Source organism: Musca autumnalis, unplaced genomic scaffold (assembly GCF_047663935.1).
Source record: "Musca autumnalis isolate F117 unplaced genomic scaffold, ASM4766393v1 scaffold_185, whole genome shotgun sequence".
NCBI lineage: Eukaryota > Metazoa > Arthropoda > Insecta > Diptera > Muscidae > Musca > Musca autumnalis.
Genome location: NW_027411739.1, coordinates 190,365 through 203,962, shown reverse-complemented (window position 1 = coordinate 203,962; position 13,598 = coordinate 190,365). Strand labels below are relative to the sequence as shown.

Below are 13,598 nucleotides of genomic sequence, written 5' to 3'. Positions count from 1 at the left end.
GTGCTTTGAGGAGGTGTCGGAATTTCGATGGATGTACTCGAGTGCGATTCATTTTCCGAAGATATGACCTCCTTTTCAAACTCACGAAGCAGGTTTTCTGCCGAGGCACGTGTCCGCCTCTCTCTTAAGTACTTGCAGAGTTGTTTCCGAAGATGTTCCACTTTATAGCCTTCGGTCGCAATGCCTGCGTTTTGACAGTGATGTATTAGTTGTTCGCGTTTCAATAAATATACCCAGCTGAGGGACTCGGGACTCAACGAGTCATTCGCATCCGATTCCCCAAACATGCTTTTCATTGGACTCGACAAATCTTCGCTGGCGGCAGGTAGTGTTTTTCCGCTTTTCGTGTCTTTGTCGGGTCCCTGCTCGGGCGCCATTTATAACGAGGGTTTTGTCTAAGGCTGAGGTGAGTTCAGTCGCAGCCAGGGTCAACTCAAGGACCCACGGAACCTTATGTGAAAACACGAGTGATGACAATTCAATTCTTTATTATCACCCCTTGGTGCTTATTTTATGATTCACATGTGGATACTTATGTGATAAATGCAATTATATGTGGTGGTTATTCGTCTCAGCTGGGTGGAACCTTACTGTGGGCTCGTAGTCAATCGTCTTCGGGCGACACGAGACAGAGTGATGTTGGTAAACTTGTAGTTGTAGCGGTGTTGGCTTGGTGGTAGTGGTCGTTACGTTGATGCTCGGCTGTAGTACTCGCACCCAACGACTCGGCTTGTTATATTCGGGTTGATGTGGTCGTGTTGTTAGACTCAGGTTGATGGTATTCGGCTTGGTGTAGTCGTGTTGAAGCGACTCGGGTTGAATTTACTCGGTTTGGTGTAGTCGTGATGAAGCGACTCGGGTTGATGTTACTCGGCTTGGTGTAGTCGTGTTGAAGCGACTCGGGCTGATGTCTTCCGGTTGATGATACTCGGCTTAGTGTAGTCGTGTGGTGACCCTCGGCTCTGGATTCGGATGTGGGGCCCTTTGGTTTAGTCAGCCTGGAACGAGAAGACGATCGTATTTAGAGGGAAGCGAACGAGTCGCGGAAGCGAACGAGTCGCAGAAGCGAACGAGTCGCAGAAGCGAACGAATCGCGGAAGCGAACGAGTCGCGGAAGCGAACGAATCGCGGAAGCGAACGAATCGCGGAAGCGAACGAGTCGCGGAAGCGAACGAATCGCGGAAGCGAACGAATCGCAGTGTATACAAAAGAAGCGAACGAGTCGCGGAAGCGAACGAATCGCAGGAAGCTTCGGTTGTGTTGGGTACCAGACGACTGCGGACACTGCCACACGTCAACTTCGTGTATCTTCGGTTAACTCCAGCACTTCACGACTCCTGGTGTCAAAACCTGGAGTACTTATTCGGGGGGCAATGCGAAGTGAATGAGAATTACTTTCCCACATTTTAGAAATAATCATAATTTATATGCACTGAAGTGAAATAATTCCATTACAAGCAGTGTTTTGACTGAGGGTATTTTATGACAATTGCAGAGCATGTATTGACCAATGGTAAATTCATAGATAGCGGGACTCGTAGAAATATGCACATTAAGGTGGGGCATATAATGAGGTGGGTTAACCACAAAATAAAATATTTTTAAGGAAAAGAAATAAATGTAATGGTCACGTTACAAGATCTTGTGTCAGTTAGAGTCATTTTACAAAGCCAAATGAGCTTTGCGGGGATACCAAATTCAGACATGGCCTGGAATATCTTTGAAAGTAGCGGGCTGTCGAAGGCTGCTTTATAATCGACAAAAAGGTGGTAGGTATCGATCTGCATCTCTTGGGTCTTCTCCAGGATCTGCCGCAGGGTAAATATCTGGTCAATGGTGCACTTGCCAGGTCTAAAGCCGCATTGGTATGGTCCAATTATTTCGTTGACCATGGGCTTTAGTCGTTCGCACAATATCCCTGACACTATCTTGTAGGCGATAGGGAGAAGACTTATGCCCCTGCAGTTGGAGCATACAGTCTTATCTCCTTTCTTGTGGACGGGGCACAGGATGCTCACGCTCGTTCTTCCTTGCATATGGTGCTAACTAGCTGATGAATACACCTTATCAGGGTGTCGCCTCCGGTTTTGAACATCTCAGTTGGTAAGCCATCAACTCCTGCTGCCTGATTATTCTTCAGCCGGTTTATTGCTGTCTATATCTCATCTTGACTGGACGGTATACATTCTATATCATCTTTTGGGATTGGATCTGTGGTATCTTCGTCGTCTTCGCTACTATTGTATACCAATAGTTTTGAAAAAAGCTCTTTTCATATGCTGAGCACACTATCTGCATCAGTTACCCAATTACCTTGCTGGTCTCTACAGGAGAATGTGCGTGTACCAAAGCCATCAGTTTGATGTGTTGCTCTTTGGTAGAGCTTTCGGACTTTATGCTGACACCTGTATATCTCGATTTTACCCCCTACCGCTTTTCCATTTCTTTCTTTTTCCTGCGGAAAATATGTTTCTCATCTCTCCTTTTTTCCCAATACCACTCTCGTGCGCTACGAGTTGCTACTGACTGTAGAGTAGCCCTATATGCCGCATACTTCTCTTCGGTAGCAGTACGGAACTCATGGTCATACCATGTATTCCTTTGTAGAGGTCTCTGGTATCTAAGTATGGATTTTGCGGCTGCTTGCATGGAGTGAGCAATACTTTGCATTGTGCTGATATGTTATCGGCACGAGGAGTGCTTTACATAAGCAATTGGACCAGTTGAGTTAAGTAGTGATTACAGCTTACTGATGTCTAACTTTCGTGTTGTGTCTGTTTGTACTTTATTTGCTACGGTTAACCGGGTACGCACCTTTGCTGCAACAAGGTATTGGTCCGAGTATATGTTTGCTCCTCGGAATGACCGTACAACCAACACGCTCGATAAATATATTCCATCTATCACAACGTGATCAAATTGTTTTCTTGTTTTCTGATCTGGAGATAGCCAGGTACATTTATGACAAGTAAAAAAGTATCAGTCGTCTTTGCCGACAGAGATATACCCTCAGCCTATGTGAATTGAAACTTTCATCTACGGACAGATCAAATGTATTTAGGGTCTTTTCAGAATTTTGTGGCCCTTTTTGAACATTTGAACTTACAGACAAAACTGCGGATTAGGTTTAAAGTTGTACTTGAAGGAATCGACCGACATAGTCCATTATGAAAGTGGATCTTATTTTGGGAGTCATATCTTTTCGATAGATATCGCACCCACTAGTCATTTCAGTGGGTCATAGTATAACATTTGGACCAATATGCCAGGAAGCATGAACTTGTCCACGGAAAGCATAATATCGCTGTAAACAGGACCATAACCAGTAGCATCGGTATACATTTCCAAAGGATCTTCGAACAGACCCTAAACTGCATTTAAACAAAAATGTTGAACTTTAGCAGGGAAGGTACCCTAAGGAGAGGACCTGTATCGGACATTTTTGGAAGTTAAACTAAATTTCAACAAAATATTAGAAGATCTAAAGTTTGGACCAAATTGGTTAGTGACATTTTGTTAATTTTGGGGGAAAGTACTGGAAGTTGTGCACCGGTATTGCCCATCTTCAAACTGAAAATAAGTTTGGACAAAATATGTCGAAGGCCAAATTTCCGACCAAATCGAATGACCTGTTCGAGTGCTGCAAGTTAAAAAAAAATTGTTCCACAACATCCCATACGGGACAAGGGAGACTTCTCTCATATCAATGAGTGTACTCCGATTCATATTTAGCTCAATGATATGGGACCTACAGTTTATCGCCGAGTCCGAACGGCGTGTCTTAAGATACAACTTGTTGAGAAGTTTTTCAAGGCTGAAATACTCAGGAAATGTCGCCAACATTACATAGTCGATACGTCCGAAGATTTGCTTTACCACCAATGAAACCAGGTAACGTAATTTGGTGACTATGTGGGTTCGAGTCCTTGGCTTTCCTTTTTCACTTGCAAATAATTTCAGATCATCAAGCTTAACTCTAAACGAGAAAATTAACAAAAATCATTAAAAAATGATCTTCGCCCAAAAAAAGGCAAAATTTCAAAAAATTAAAAACAGGCTGAGCCCGGCTTGGATTTGAACCCACGTCCTTGAAAAACATATCAAAAAATGTTGTCATGGCGTGTTAGCGTTCAAAGCCAACTCATAACTTCAAAGTCAGCGCAAAAAGCGTTTGTCATGAAGAAAATACATTTCTGTGGCCAAGTATCCGCGTGAATGTACAAAAACACATTTGCATTTGAAAAACGATAAGTTCTAGGACAGAGAAGCCATTACATAGTCGATACGTCCGAAGATTTGCTTTACCACCAATGAAACCAGGTAACGTAATTTGGTGACTATGTGGGTTCGAGTCCTTGGCTTTCCTTTTTTACTTGCAAATAATTTCAGATCATCAAGCTTAACTCTAAACGAGAAAATTAACAAAAAATTACTGAGGGGTATTTTGCCACCGTTGAAAAATGTTTGATGTTGCTTGGCCGGGGAATCGAACCCCCGACCTTCTGCGTGCAAGGCGGGCGTGCATACCATTGCACCACGGTGGCACCGTGCTGCAAGTTGCTTCAACAAAAATCTTAAAGTGGACTTACCGAAATTTTGTGTGGGAGGTACCCGATGGAGTGGACAAATATAGTCCATATTCGAACCTGATCTATACGTGGTAGGTATATTAGGATGTGTAAAGTATGGACCAAATCGGCCAATACCTTCAAGAGTTATCGTGCGCACAATTTTTTCGAACATTTATGAACATTTGTGGGGGAAGTACCTGAAGGAGTGGGCCGATATGGGTTATCGTCAAACATAAACTAAGTTTAGACAAAATGTTATGTAGGCCAAATGTTGGATCGAATCGGCAGATCCGTTCTAGAGTTATATTGTTATTCAACCACTACACACGGTGTCATAGGGTTTTTTTTGCACCTTTCAGGCTATTTTGTCAGGAGGTATGCGCTTGCCCCTGATAAAACTTGTATTGTCGTTGGAGGGTAGTGAATATAAGTTGTTTCAACAAAAATCAAAGCGATTCGTGAGCTGGTCCTAAACTAAACTTTTACGAAATTTTGTGTGGGAACCTCATCTAAGTCTAGTAGAAATTTCACGATGTGCACAGTACGGACTAAATCGGTTACTCCCTTCAAGAGTTATCGTGCGCACAAATTTTTCGAACATTTTCGAACTTTTGTGGGGGAGGTACCCGAAGGAGTGGAACGATATGGTCCATCTTCGAACTTAAACTAAGTTTAGGCAAAATATTGGCATACCCAAAATTTGGTTCGAATCGGTTGATCCGTTCGAGAGTTATCGGGCGCACCAGCCAGACAGACAGACGGACGGACATTGCTAAATCGACTCCAAATAGTCTGAAACGGATTTCGTCCAAACGTATTTGGGTCTAAAACCATTATTTCGATGAGGCACATTTTGCCCATATGAAAGTGTATATACCCTGGATAAATTTAAAGTTGTTGCTAAGGCCTACCGATAGGAACAGTGTTGACACCTTATATTCAGAACTTTGCGTTTTATATTTACCGATTTTTTCCGGTAACCAAAAAATGCGATAAAGAATCCCACTACAGAAATTGTGGAAATTGCAGCCTGCATTAATGAAATATCGCAGCATTTATGCAAAACCGTCATTGAAAATTTCATTAAAAGATCGCGTGTGTGCCAGCAAAGCCGCGGCGGCCATCTACACGATATCTTGTTCCATACATAACCTCATTCTCTCTACTTTACGATATAATAAAGTTTAACGATTTTTTTAATATCTGTGTTTTATTTAAAACTAGCAGACCCCGGTCCGCGTTGCTGGCCCGTCGTAATGAGTTTTAATGACAACTTTTTATCGACTTTATGCTTGACAATTCAAAAATAGGTATTTTCTATCTCACTTCTTCGGTCCATTGTCAAACCGAGAAGGATTTTAAATTTATCAACAGATTTTGTCTGTAACCTTTCTTTTCTGCTACAGACTTTGTCGGATTTTTCGCCAATTTGTGCCTTTTAGGATTTAATATCGTCCATGTCCCTGTTTTTATCCTAAAGCGATTTAATTATAAAAGTTAAAAAAATGGTTAAATCGAATTCTCCCGGTTATTTAGACTTATATGCTTTAGCTTTTCATGGCTGATGGACCGTTGAACCTCACCATTTAAGTACACCATTTAAGTAGTTGTCTCGAAAACTAATTTGCAACCTGATGCACTCATAACTTTGGCAAATATAGCGATTATAAAATAATAGGCCCCGAAATTCGTCTACTAATATATAGCATTTTGGACCACGGGACATTCCTGAACATTTTCTGAAAATTAGGTTCAGTAGTTTTGGAAAAATAATGTTTTGAAAAGAGTCGGCGTGTTTTGTTTTGTTTTTTATACATAACAACGGCAAACATTGAGCTTTTGCTACAAATTTTATGGAAATTCCTTCAGTAGTATTGGAGTTATGACATATTAAAAAAAGAGGCGTCGTCGGGCCTATAGGCCCCAAAGAAGTACCTAGATTGTAGATTAATCCGTAAATTTTTATTCCGATACATACATAATTTTTGCAAATATAACGTTTTTTTTAAATATCGCATAAGGGAGGTACCCCGCCCTCTAGGGAATTCAATAAAATATGTAACCTGTTTTCGGGGCGTGGTAAACTTTTCTTTCCAAAAAACCTAAGTTGCGTTATGACAGCATTTGATTTTTATTCATAAAGGTAAGGCGTTTTTTTAAATATGCCTCTTCAAAATTCAAGAAAATATGCCTGTAGATTCCCTGACATTTTCAGGAAAATCGGTTCAGTAGTTTTTAAAAAGTGGGTATGGTCAAGTCTTTGGTTCCTAAAAAAGTAGGTAAGGTCGGAGGCACAACCACAATTGTCTCGCAAATTAACTTCCAAATAGAAACATTCGTAATTATTGTAAATATAACATTTTTAAAAAGTAGGGTATAGGGGAAGTACCCCGCACTTTCCGAAATTCAACTGAATTTGTAGCCTATTTTAAGCGGGGGTCATCTCTGTACATTCCCTGGCAATTTCAGTTCTTGTAGAAATGATAAAAATTTAAAATTGAAAAAAGTGGGCGTAAAAGTGGGCATGGTCAAATGTTCTTTGCATAAAAACTCAAGTCGAAAATAGGTCCAGCCATTCTCAACTGATGCCATTACCAACGAACGATAGTTGATTTTTATTTATAAAGATTTCAAAGTTTAGCCAAATCGCGATTTTCGTGAAAATCCCTTCAGTAGTTTTGTAGATATAACCTAATTAGAAAGTGAGCGTGGTCGGATCTTAAGTCCCAAAATAAGTACGTAAGGTTTGAGACACAATCGCCATTGACTCGCAAATAAATTCCCAAACCGATAAATTCGTATTTGTTGCAAATATTCCATTTTTACAAAAATAGAGCATAGTGGAGGTACCCGCCCGATCCGAAAGTCAAAAAATATGTAGCCTATTTACATTCGCTGAAAGTTTCAGAAAAATCGATTCAGTAGTTTCGCAGATATAACATATTTAAAAAAGTGGGCGTTGTCCAGTCTTAATGCCCCAAATAAGAACGTAAGGTCGGAAACACAATCGCCATTGACTCGGAAATTAATTTTCAAAGCGATACATTTGTAATTGTTGCAAATATTGCATTTTTACAAAAATAGGGCATAGGGAAGGTACCCCGCCCGATCCGAAATTCAACCAAATATGTAGCCGGGGGCCATCACTCTACGTTCCCTGAAAATTTCAGGAAAATCTGCTGAGTAGTTTCGTAGATATAACATATTTATAAAAGTGGGCGGAAAAGAGGGCGTGGCCAATTTTTCTTTGCATAAAAACCTAAACTGGACTATGACTAACATTTCCACAAAAAATTATCCAAATCGCTCCAGCCGTTTTCAACTGATTCAATTACCAACAAACGACAATTGAGTTTTATATATAAAGATTTAAAAATTTCGTTCTAGTTGGGACCCTTTTTATTTTACAAGGGTATAGTTTTATTCTCCATGCATCCATCTCGATAATGAACCGTGTGTCCGAAAACTCCGCCCAAATGCAGTTCTCTTAGTGGATGACTCAATGTTTTTAACTCGTTTTTATACCCTCCACCATAGTATGGAGGGTATATTAAGTTTGTTTTTCCGTTTGTAACGCATTGAAATACTCATTTGCGACCCTATAAAGTATATATATTCTTGATCAGGGTAAAATTCTAAGTCGATCTGAGCACGTCCGTCCGTCCGTCCGTCTGTGGTAATCACTCTAGCATCCACAAAAATGGAGATAGGACGCTGAAATTTTGGGAAAATGCGTCTTTTGTTTGCAGGCAGGTCAAGTTCGATGATGGGCTATATCGGTCCACGTTTTGGTATAGCCCCCATATAACGGTACCCCCCGATTTACGGTATTTTGACGTTTTTAGCTACATTTTCAGACCGATTTGGCTATAATTTGACATTTAGGGTTCTTAAGTATCAATAAACATATAAAACAAAACTTGTGGACATAGGTCCACGTTTTGGTATAGCCCCCTTATAACGGTACCCCCCGATTTGCGGTATTTTGACGTTTTTAGCTACATTTTTAGACCGATTTAGATATAATTTAACATTTAGGGTTCTTAAGTATCAATAAACTTATATAACAAAAGTTGTGGACATAGGTCCACGTTTTGGTATAGCCCCCATATAACGGTACCCCCAGATATACGGTATTTTGACGTTTTTAGCTACATTATCAGACCGATTTGGCTATAATTTGACATTTAGGGTTCTTATGTGTTAATAAACTTATATATTAGAAGTTGTGGACATAGGTCCACGTTTTGGTATAGCCCCCATATAACGGTACCCCCCGATTTGCGGTATTTTGACGTTTTTAGCTACATTTTCAGACCGATTTGGCTATAATTTGACATTTAGGGTTCTTAAGTGTCAATAAACATATATAACAAAAGTTGTGGACATAGGCCTAAGTTTTGGTATAGCCCCCCATATAACGGTACCCCCCGATTTGCGGTATTTTGACGTTTGTAGCTACATTTTCAGACCGATTTAGCTATAATTTGACATTTATTGTTCTTAAGTGTCAATAAACTTATGTGACAAAACTTGTGGACCTAGGTCCACGTGTTGGTATAGCCCCCATATAACGGTACCCCCGATTTACGACATTTTGACGTTTTTATCTAGATTTTCAGACCGATTTAGCTATTAATTGACATTTAGGGTTCTTAAATGTCAATAAACTTATATAACTAGTGGACATAGGTCCATGTTTTGGAATAGCCCCCATATAACATTACCACCGGATTTCAGGTATTTTGAGAATTTTACCAACAAGTTTTAACCGAATTATCTGTAATTTGAACATTTGACATTTGAAATTCTTAGTGGTCACCACACCTCTCCACCAAAAATTGTCAAGAAAGCCCCCATATAACGGTACCTCCCGATTTTCAGTAATTTGATGATTTTAGCTACAATATTAAACCGAACTAGCAGTAATTTGACATTTGAAGTTCTTAGTGGTCACAACACCTCTCCATCAAAAATTGTCAACATAGGTCCATATTCGGATATAGCTCCCATGTAACGGTACCTCCCAATTTTCAGTAATTTGGCCATTTTAGCTACAATTTTTAACAGAACTAACTGTAATTTGACATTTGAAGGTTGTAGTGGTCACCACGCATCTGCATCAACAATTTTCAACATAGCCCCAATATAACGATACTTCCCGATTTTCGGTACTTTGAGGATTTTACTTAAAATGTTTAACCGGACGTAGGTCCATGTTTTTGTATAGCCCCAAAACAAACCTCCCGATTTTCCGTACCTTAGCTTTATTTTTGGACGAACTTTCTGTAATTTGAAATTTAAAAGTCAACAAAAATTCTGCAACAAAAATTGTTCATTTAAGTTCATATTTTCGTATAGCCCAGATACCTCCGAACTAGCTGTTAATGACATTTGAAGTTCCCACGTTATGTACCGATTTTCGATATTTTGAGGATTCTAGCTAAAATTTTTAACCGAATTAGGAGTTATTTGACATTAAAGGATCCCATCAAAAACTCTCAACATAGACCCATGTTTTATTATAACCCCTATATAACAGTACCTCCCAATTTCTAGCCCACCAAAAATTGTCAACAGTTAGATATAGGCACCATAAAAAAGGGCCTCCCGAATGAAGCATTTTATGTACATTATCTGACATTTTAACGTACTCACTTAAAGTTGGGGACAGGAATGAATATTTTATGGTGGAGGGTATGAAAAGTTCGGCCCGGCCGAACTTAATGCTTTTTTACTTGTTAAATTCTTTTATTTACCTCTTTGCGAAGGTTTTCTTAAATGGAGTATAAAAGTTAGTCCTAAACATTTTCCAGAAATTTTCGGTGTAAGGATCTGCAAATCCTTGTAGGGAACTTATCTAGTCTTAGAAAAAATATAATCTTCAATTCAGAGTTTAAAGGTTTCTTTGACCTGGAAAAATATTCAGGGCAATCATGAATATTTCCCTCGGAATTTTCCGCACGTAAATATTTTTAAAAAGTGAAATTCTTCCACAAATTTTGAAAACCCCTATAATCACTTAATTATGGAATATTCACGCCGAATTGACAAAAATATTTTCTTTTTGGACATAAATAAAGAAATAAAACAATTGCGAACTTGGGAAAAAATTCCGCACGAAATTTTTATTTATTTACCTGATTGTTACAAAATCCATGGTTAGAGACTCTGTTTGTCCTATAAATAATTTTATTTAAACTTCCACATTTGTATATGAATTATTAATATATTCCTCCTTCTTAATTTTGTACTTTTTATACCTTCAAAAATTCGCCAACAAATTGGAAACATATTGAATTTGGTCGCTTAGCAATGCCATTTTCATAAGCCGTAAATGTGAGTACAAGTTTATGGCGGCCCTCAGGCATAAGTGGAGCATCATTTATTAAGTTCATCGAATACGGAATGTAATGATATGTCAGCTGAAAACACAAAAATAAAAGTTATTGTATTCTCCAAAGAGATTTAAAATCCTTCAATACTTACTCCCCTATGATTAACACATAACCGTTCTTCGGTTGGTATGTATTTCATCCAAGCCTGATACCAAATTAAACTTTCTTTGTATTGATCTTGACAAAAATCGTTCGATAACAGGCTGTAGACGGTTGGCTGCCAACTGCCACGTTCGTATTTGAAAACTTCACAGCGTAACTAGTCGTCGTCGGCAAAAAATTTAATCTTATTGAACTTGGATTTTTTGGCAGAAAGGTGGTCTACTCACTTCAATACGATCCTCTGGTTGCACATCCCAAACAATGGTCGCGTTACCCGATAAATAAATATTTCCATCCGAATATTCTATGTTGAATTCGGTTACATCGAACATATCACGAATGCCATTATTTCCCGGAATGTCGGAACATTTGTCAAACAAATTTTCATTTGCGAAAAAGAATTGATAAAGTCTAGCGTGATTTAAAGGGATAATATAAATTAGACAAAATACGTTCAAAACTTTTCGAAACACCATTTTGATATGCAATTTTTAAAGTAACTAACAATACCACTGGATTATGATCTCATATAAGTATTTACAGAACACACAGGGCTACAAACTTCAAGAAGAGGGTGGAGAGTTCTCTGCTTTGCAAAGAACTTTTGTGATGTCTCAAATGCTCAGGAAACTACAGCTGAAATACTTGATTTTTTTTTAATTTTGTCTGTTTTTTTTAATATTAATTTTAATTAACTATTCCTTGGTTATCATGTCAAAATCTCGAATTAGAATTAATTTTTAGAACAAAATTTGTATTGGAGTGTAATATTTAACCTAGTCAAGAGGAATATTGTTGTTAACACTCTAATTAACTAAGTAATTACATAATTCAATTTGCCGGATATTGTACACGAAGAACATATCTGACAATTTCATTAGTATTTGTTTTACAACGTGTCAATAATATCACTGTGGGTTGTTTTTTTATATTCTGACACAGCAGATCAATAGAAGATCAAAGATAAGATGACACGTATGTCGGCGTTTTTCCCTATCACTAGCCCGTTCGCGGTTATGGGCCCTCAAAAACTTGAGGCCTTGATTTCAAATGGGATAATTTTGTCAGGCTCAGGCTCTTCTAAGAACTTTGTTTTACTCCCAAAGGCAAAGTTGTAACTCTTGTCTTACATGGAGGAAAAAGGCCTCTCTAACATATGTCTCAAACATATTTTGCAGCAAACATATATTTGTTTACAATCAGTCCCAAACATAACATATGTTTGGGTCCTTCAAACAAATATATGTTTGGGTGCAAACAAATACAATCCCAAATGCCACAAAAAAAAAAAAAAACAAACACATTCACCAGTGGGCGCTTACTGATGGCAAGGGAGCGTAAATTTCAATGTAAAACACATTGAAATGTATGCTCACTTGCTCTCAGTAACTCACCCCGTCAAAACACCGCCTACTATGAAAAAAAAACAAAGAAAAAGAAGAAAAACAAACCCCTCTAAAGTTGACGAACTCCGCAAACGTTTTAAGGACCATGATCTGCGAATCTGCACCTGGAATGTCAGGACTCTCTACAGAGCAGGTGCAATTTGCGCACTGGCGGATGTACTTGACAAGTACAATGCTGATATTATCGCCTTACAGAAAGTGCGATTGAACCGGGCAGACGTAAAAATAACAAACGATTACGCACTGTATTATAGCTGCCATGAAACGAAACATGAGCTAGGTGTTGGATTTATGGTAAGTAGGAGGCTTAAAAATCTCGTCTCCAGCTTCACTCCTGTTGATGAGAGAATTGCCACAATCCGAATAAAAGCAAAGTTTTTTAACATCAGTCTCATCTGCGCCCATGCCCCGACCGAAGAGAAAGATGAACAGACCAAGGATATATTCTACGAGCGTCTAGAGAGAGCATATGACCCCTGCCCTGGCCATGACATTAAGATTGTTCTAGGAGATTTTAATGCTAAAATTGGGAGAGAAAATATCTTTGGTCCCACGATCGGAAATTTCAGCCTCCATGAGGTAACATCCGACAACGGAATGAGGCTGATCGATTTTGCAGCGGCAAAAAACATGGTAGTGAGCAGTACCAGATTCCAACACCTCGACATACACAAGGCCACGTGGATATCCCCAGATGGGAAAACTTGAAACCAGATTGATCATGTTGTGATAGACGGAAGACACTCGTCTAGTGTGTTAGATGTCCGATCGATTCGAGGAGCGAACATCGATTCGGACCATTTCCTTGTAGCAGCAAAGGTACGCACTCGCCTTAATGTTGCGGCAAAAGTGCGATCTAACATAGGACGGAAGCTGGATGTCGAGAAGCTGCAAACACAACAGATAGCACAAGCCTATTCCGCTTAACTGACTCACATGCTGGAAGACGGAACTGCTTGTCCCGATAATGTGGAAGCGCGGTGGCAAAGAATAGCCCACTCACTTCAAACTGCCGCAAAATCTGTGCTTGGGTACCAAAAACCACCACCTAAAAATCTATGGTACGATCAGGAGTGCCGTAAGGCTACTGAAGAAAAGAACGCGGCATACAGAGCAACCCT

The 13,598-nt window shown here is 39.2% G+C and overlaps 1 protein-coding gene across 1 annotated transcript; it reads right to left on the bottom strand.

The window, feature by feature from the left end:
- Positions 1 to 10,690: 10,690 nt before the first annotated feature.
- On the bottom strand, positions 10,691 to 11,558 carry LOC141391878 (uncharacterized). Its single transcript, XM_073964568.1, has 3 exons — positions 11,299 to 11,558; positions 11,061 to 11,228; positions 10,691 to 10,996 (listed from the first exon to the last, which is right to left on the bottom strand). Exons 1-3 carry the CDS (start codon positions 11,545 to 11,547, stop codon positions 10,829 to 10,831), a joined length of 585 nt encoding a protein of 194 aa, XP_073820669.1. The 5' UTR covers positions 11,548 to 11,558; the 3' UTR covers positions 10,691 to 10,828.
- Positions 11,559 to 13,598: the final 2,040 nt, after the last annotated feature.

Bases quoted from the DNA above. Each gene is read 5' to 3' on its own strand.
- LOC141391878 (XM_073964568.1), bottom strand. From the start codon at position 11,547: ATGGTGTTTCGAAAAGTTTTGAACGTATTTTGTCTAATTTATATTATC. The intron at 11,229-11,298 runs GTGAGTAGACCA...GACGACGACTAG, and splicing joins AACCAGAGGATCGTATTGAA to TTACGCTGTGAAGTTTTCAA. The intron at 10,997-11,060 runs GTAAGTATTGAA...TTGTGTTTTCAG, and splicing joins TATGTGTTAATCATAGGGGA to CTGACATATCATTACATTCC.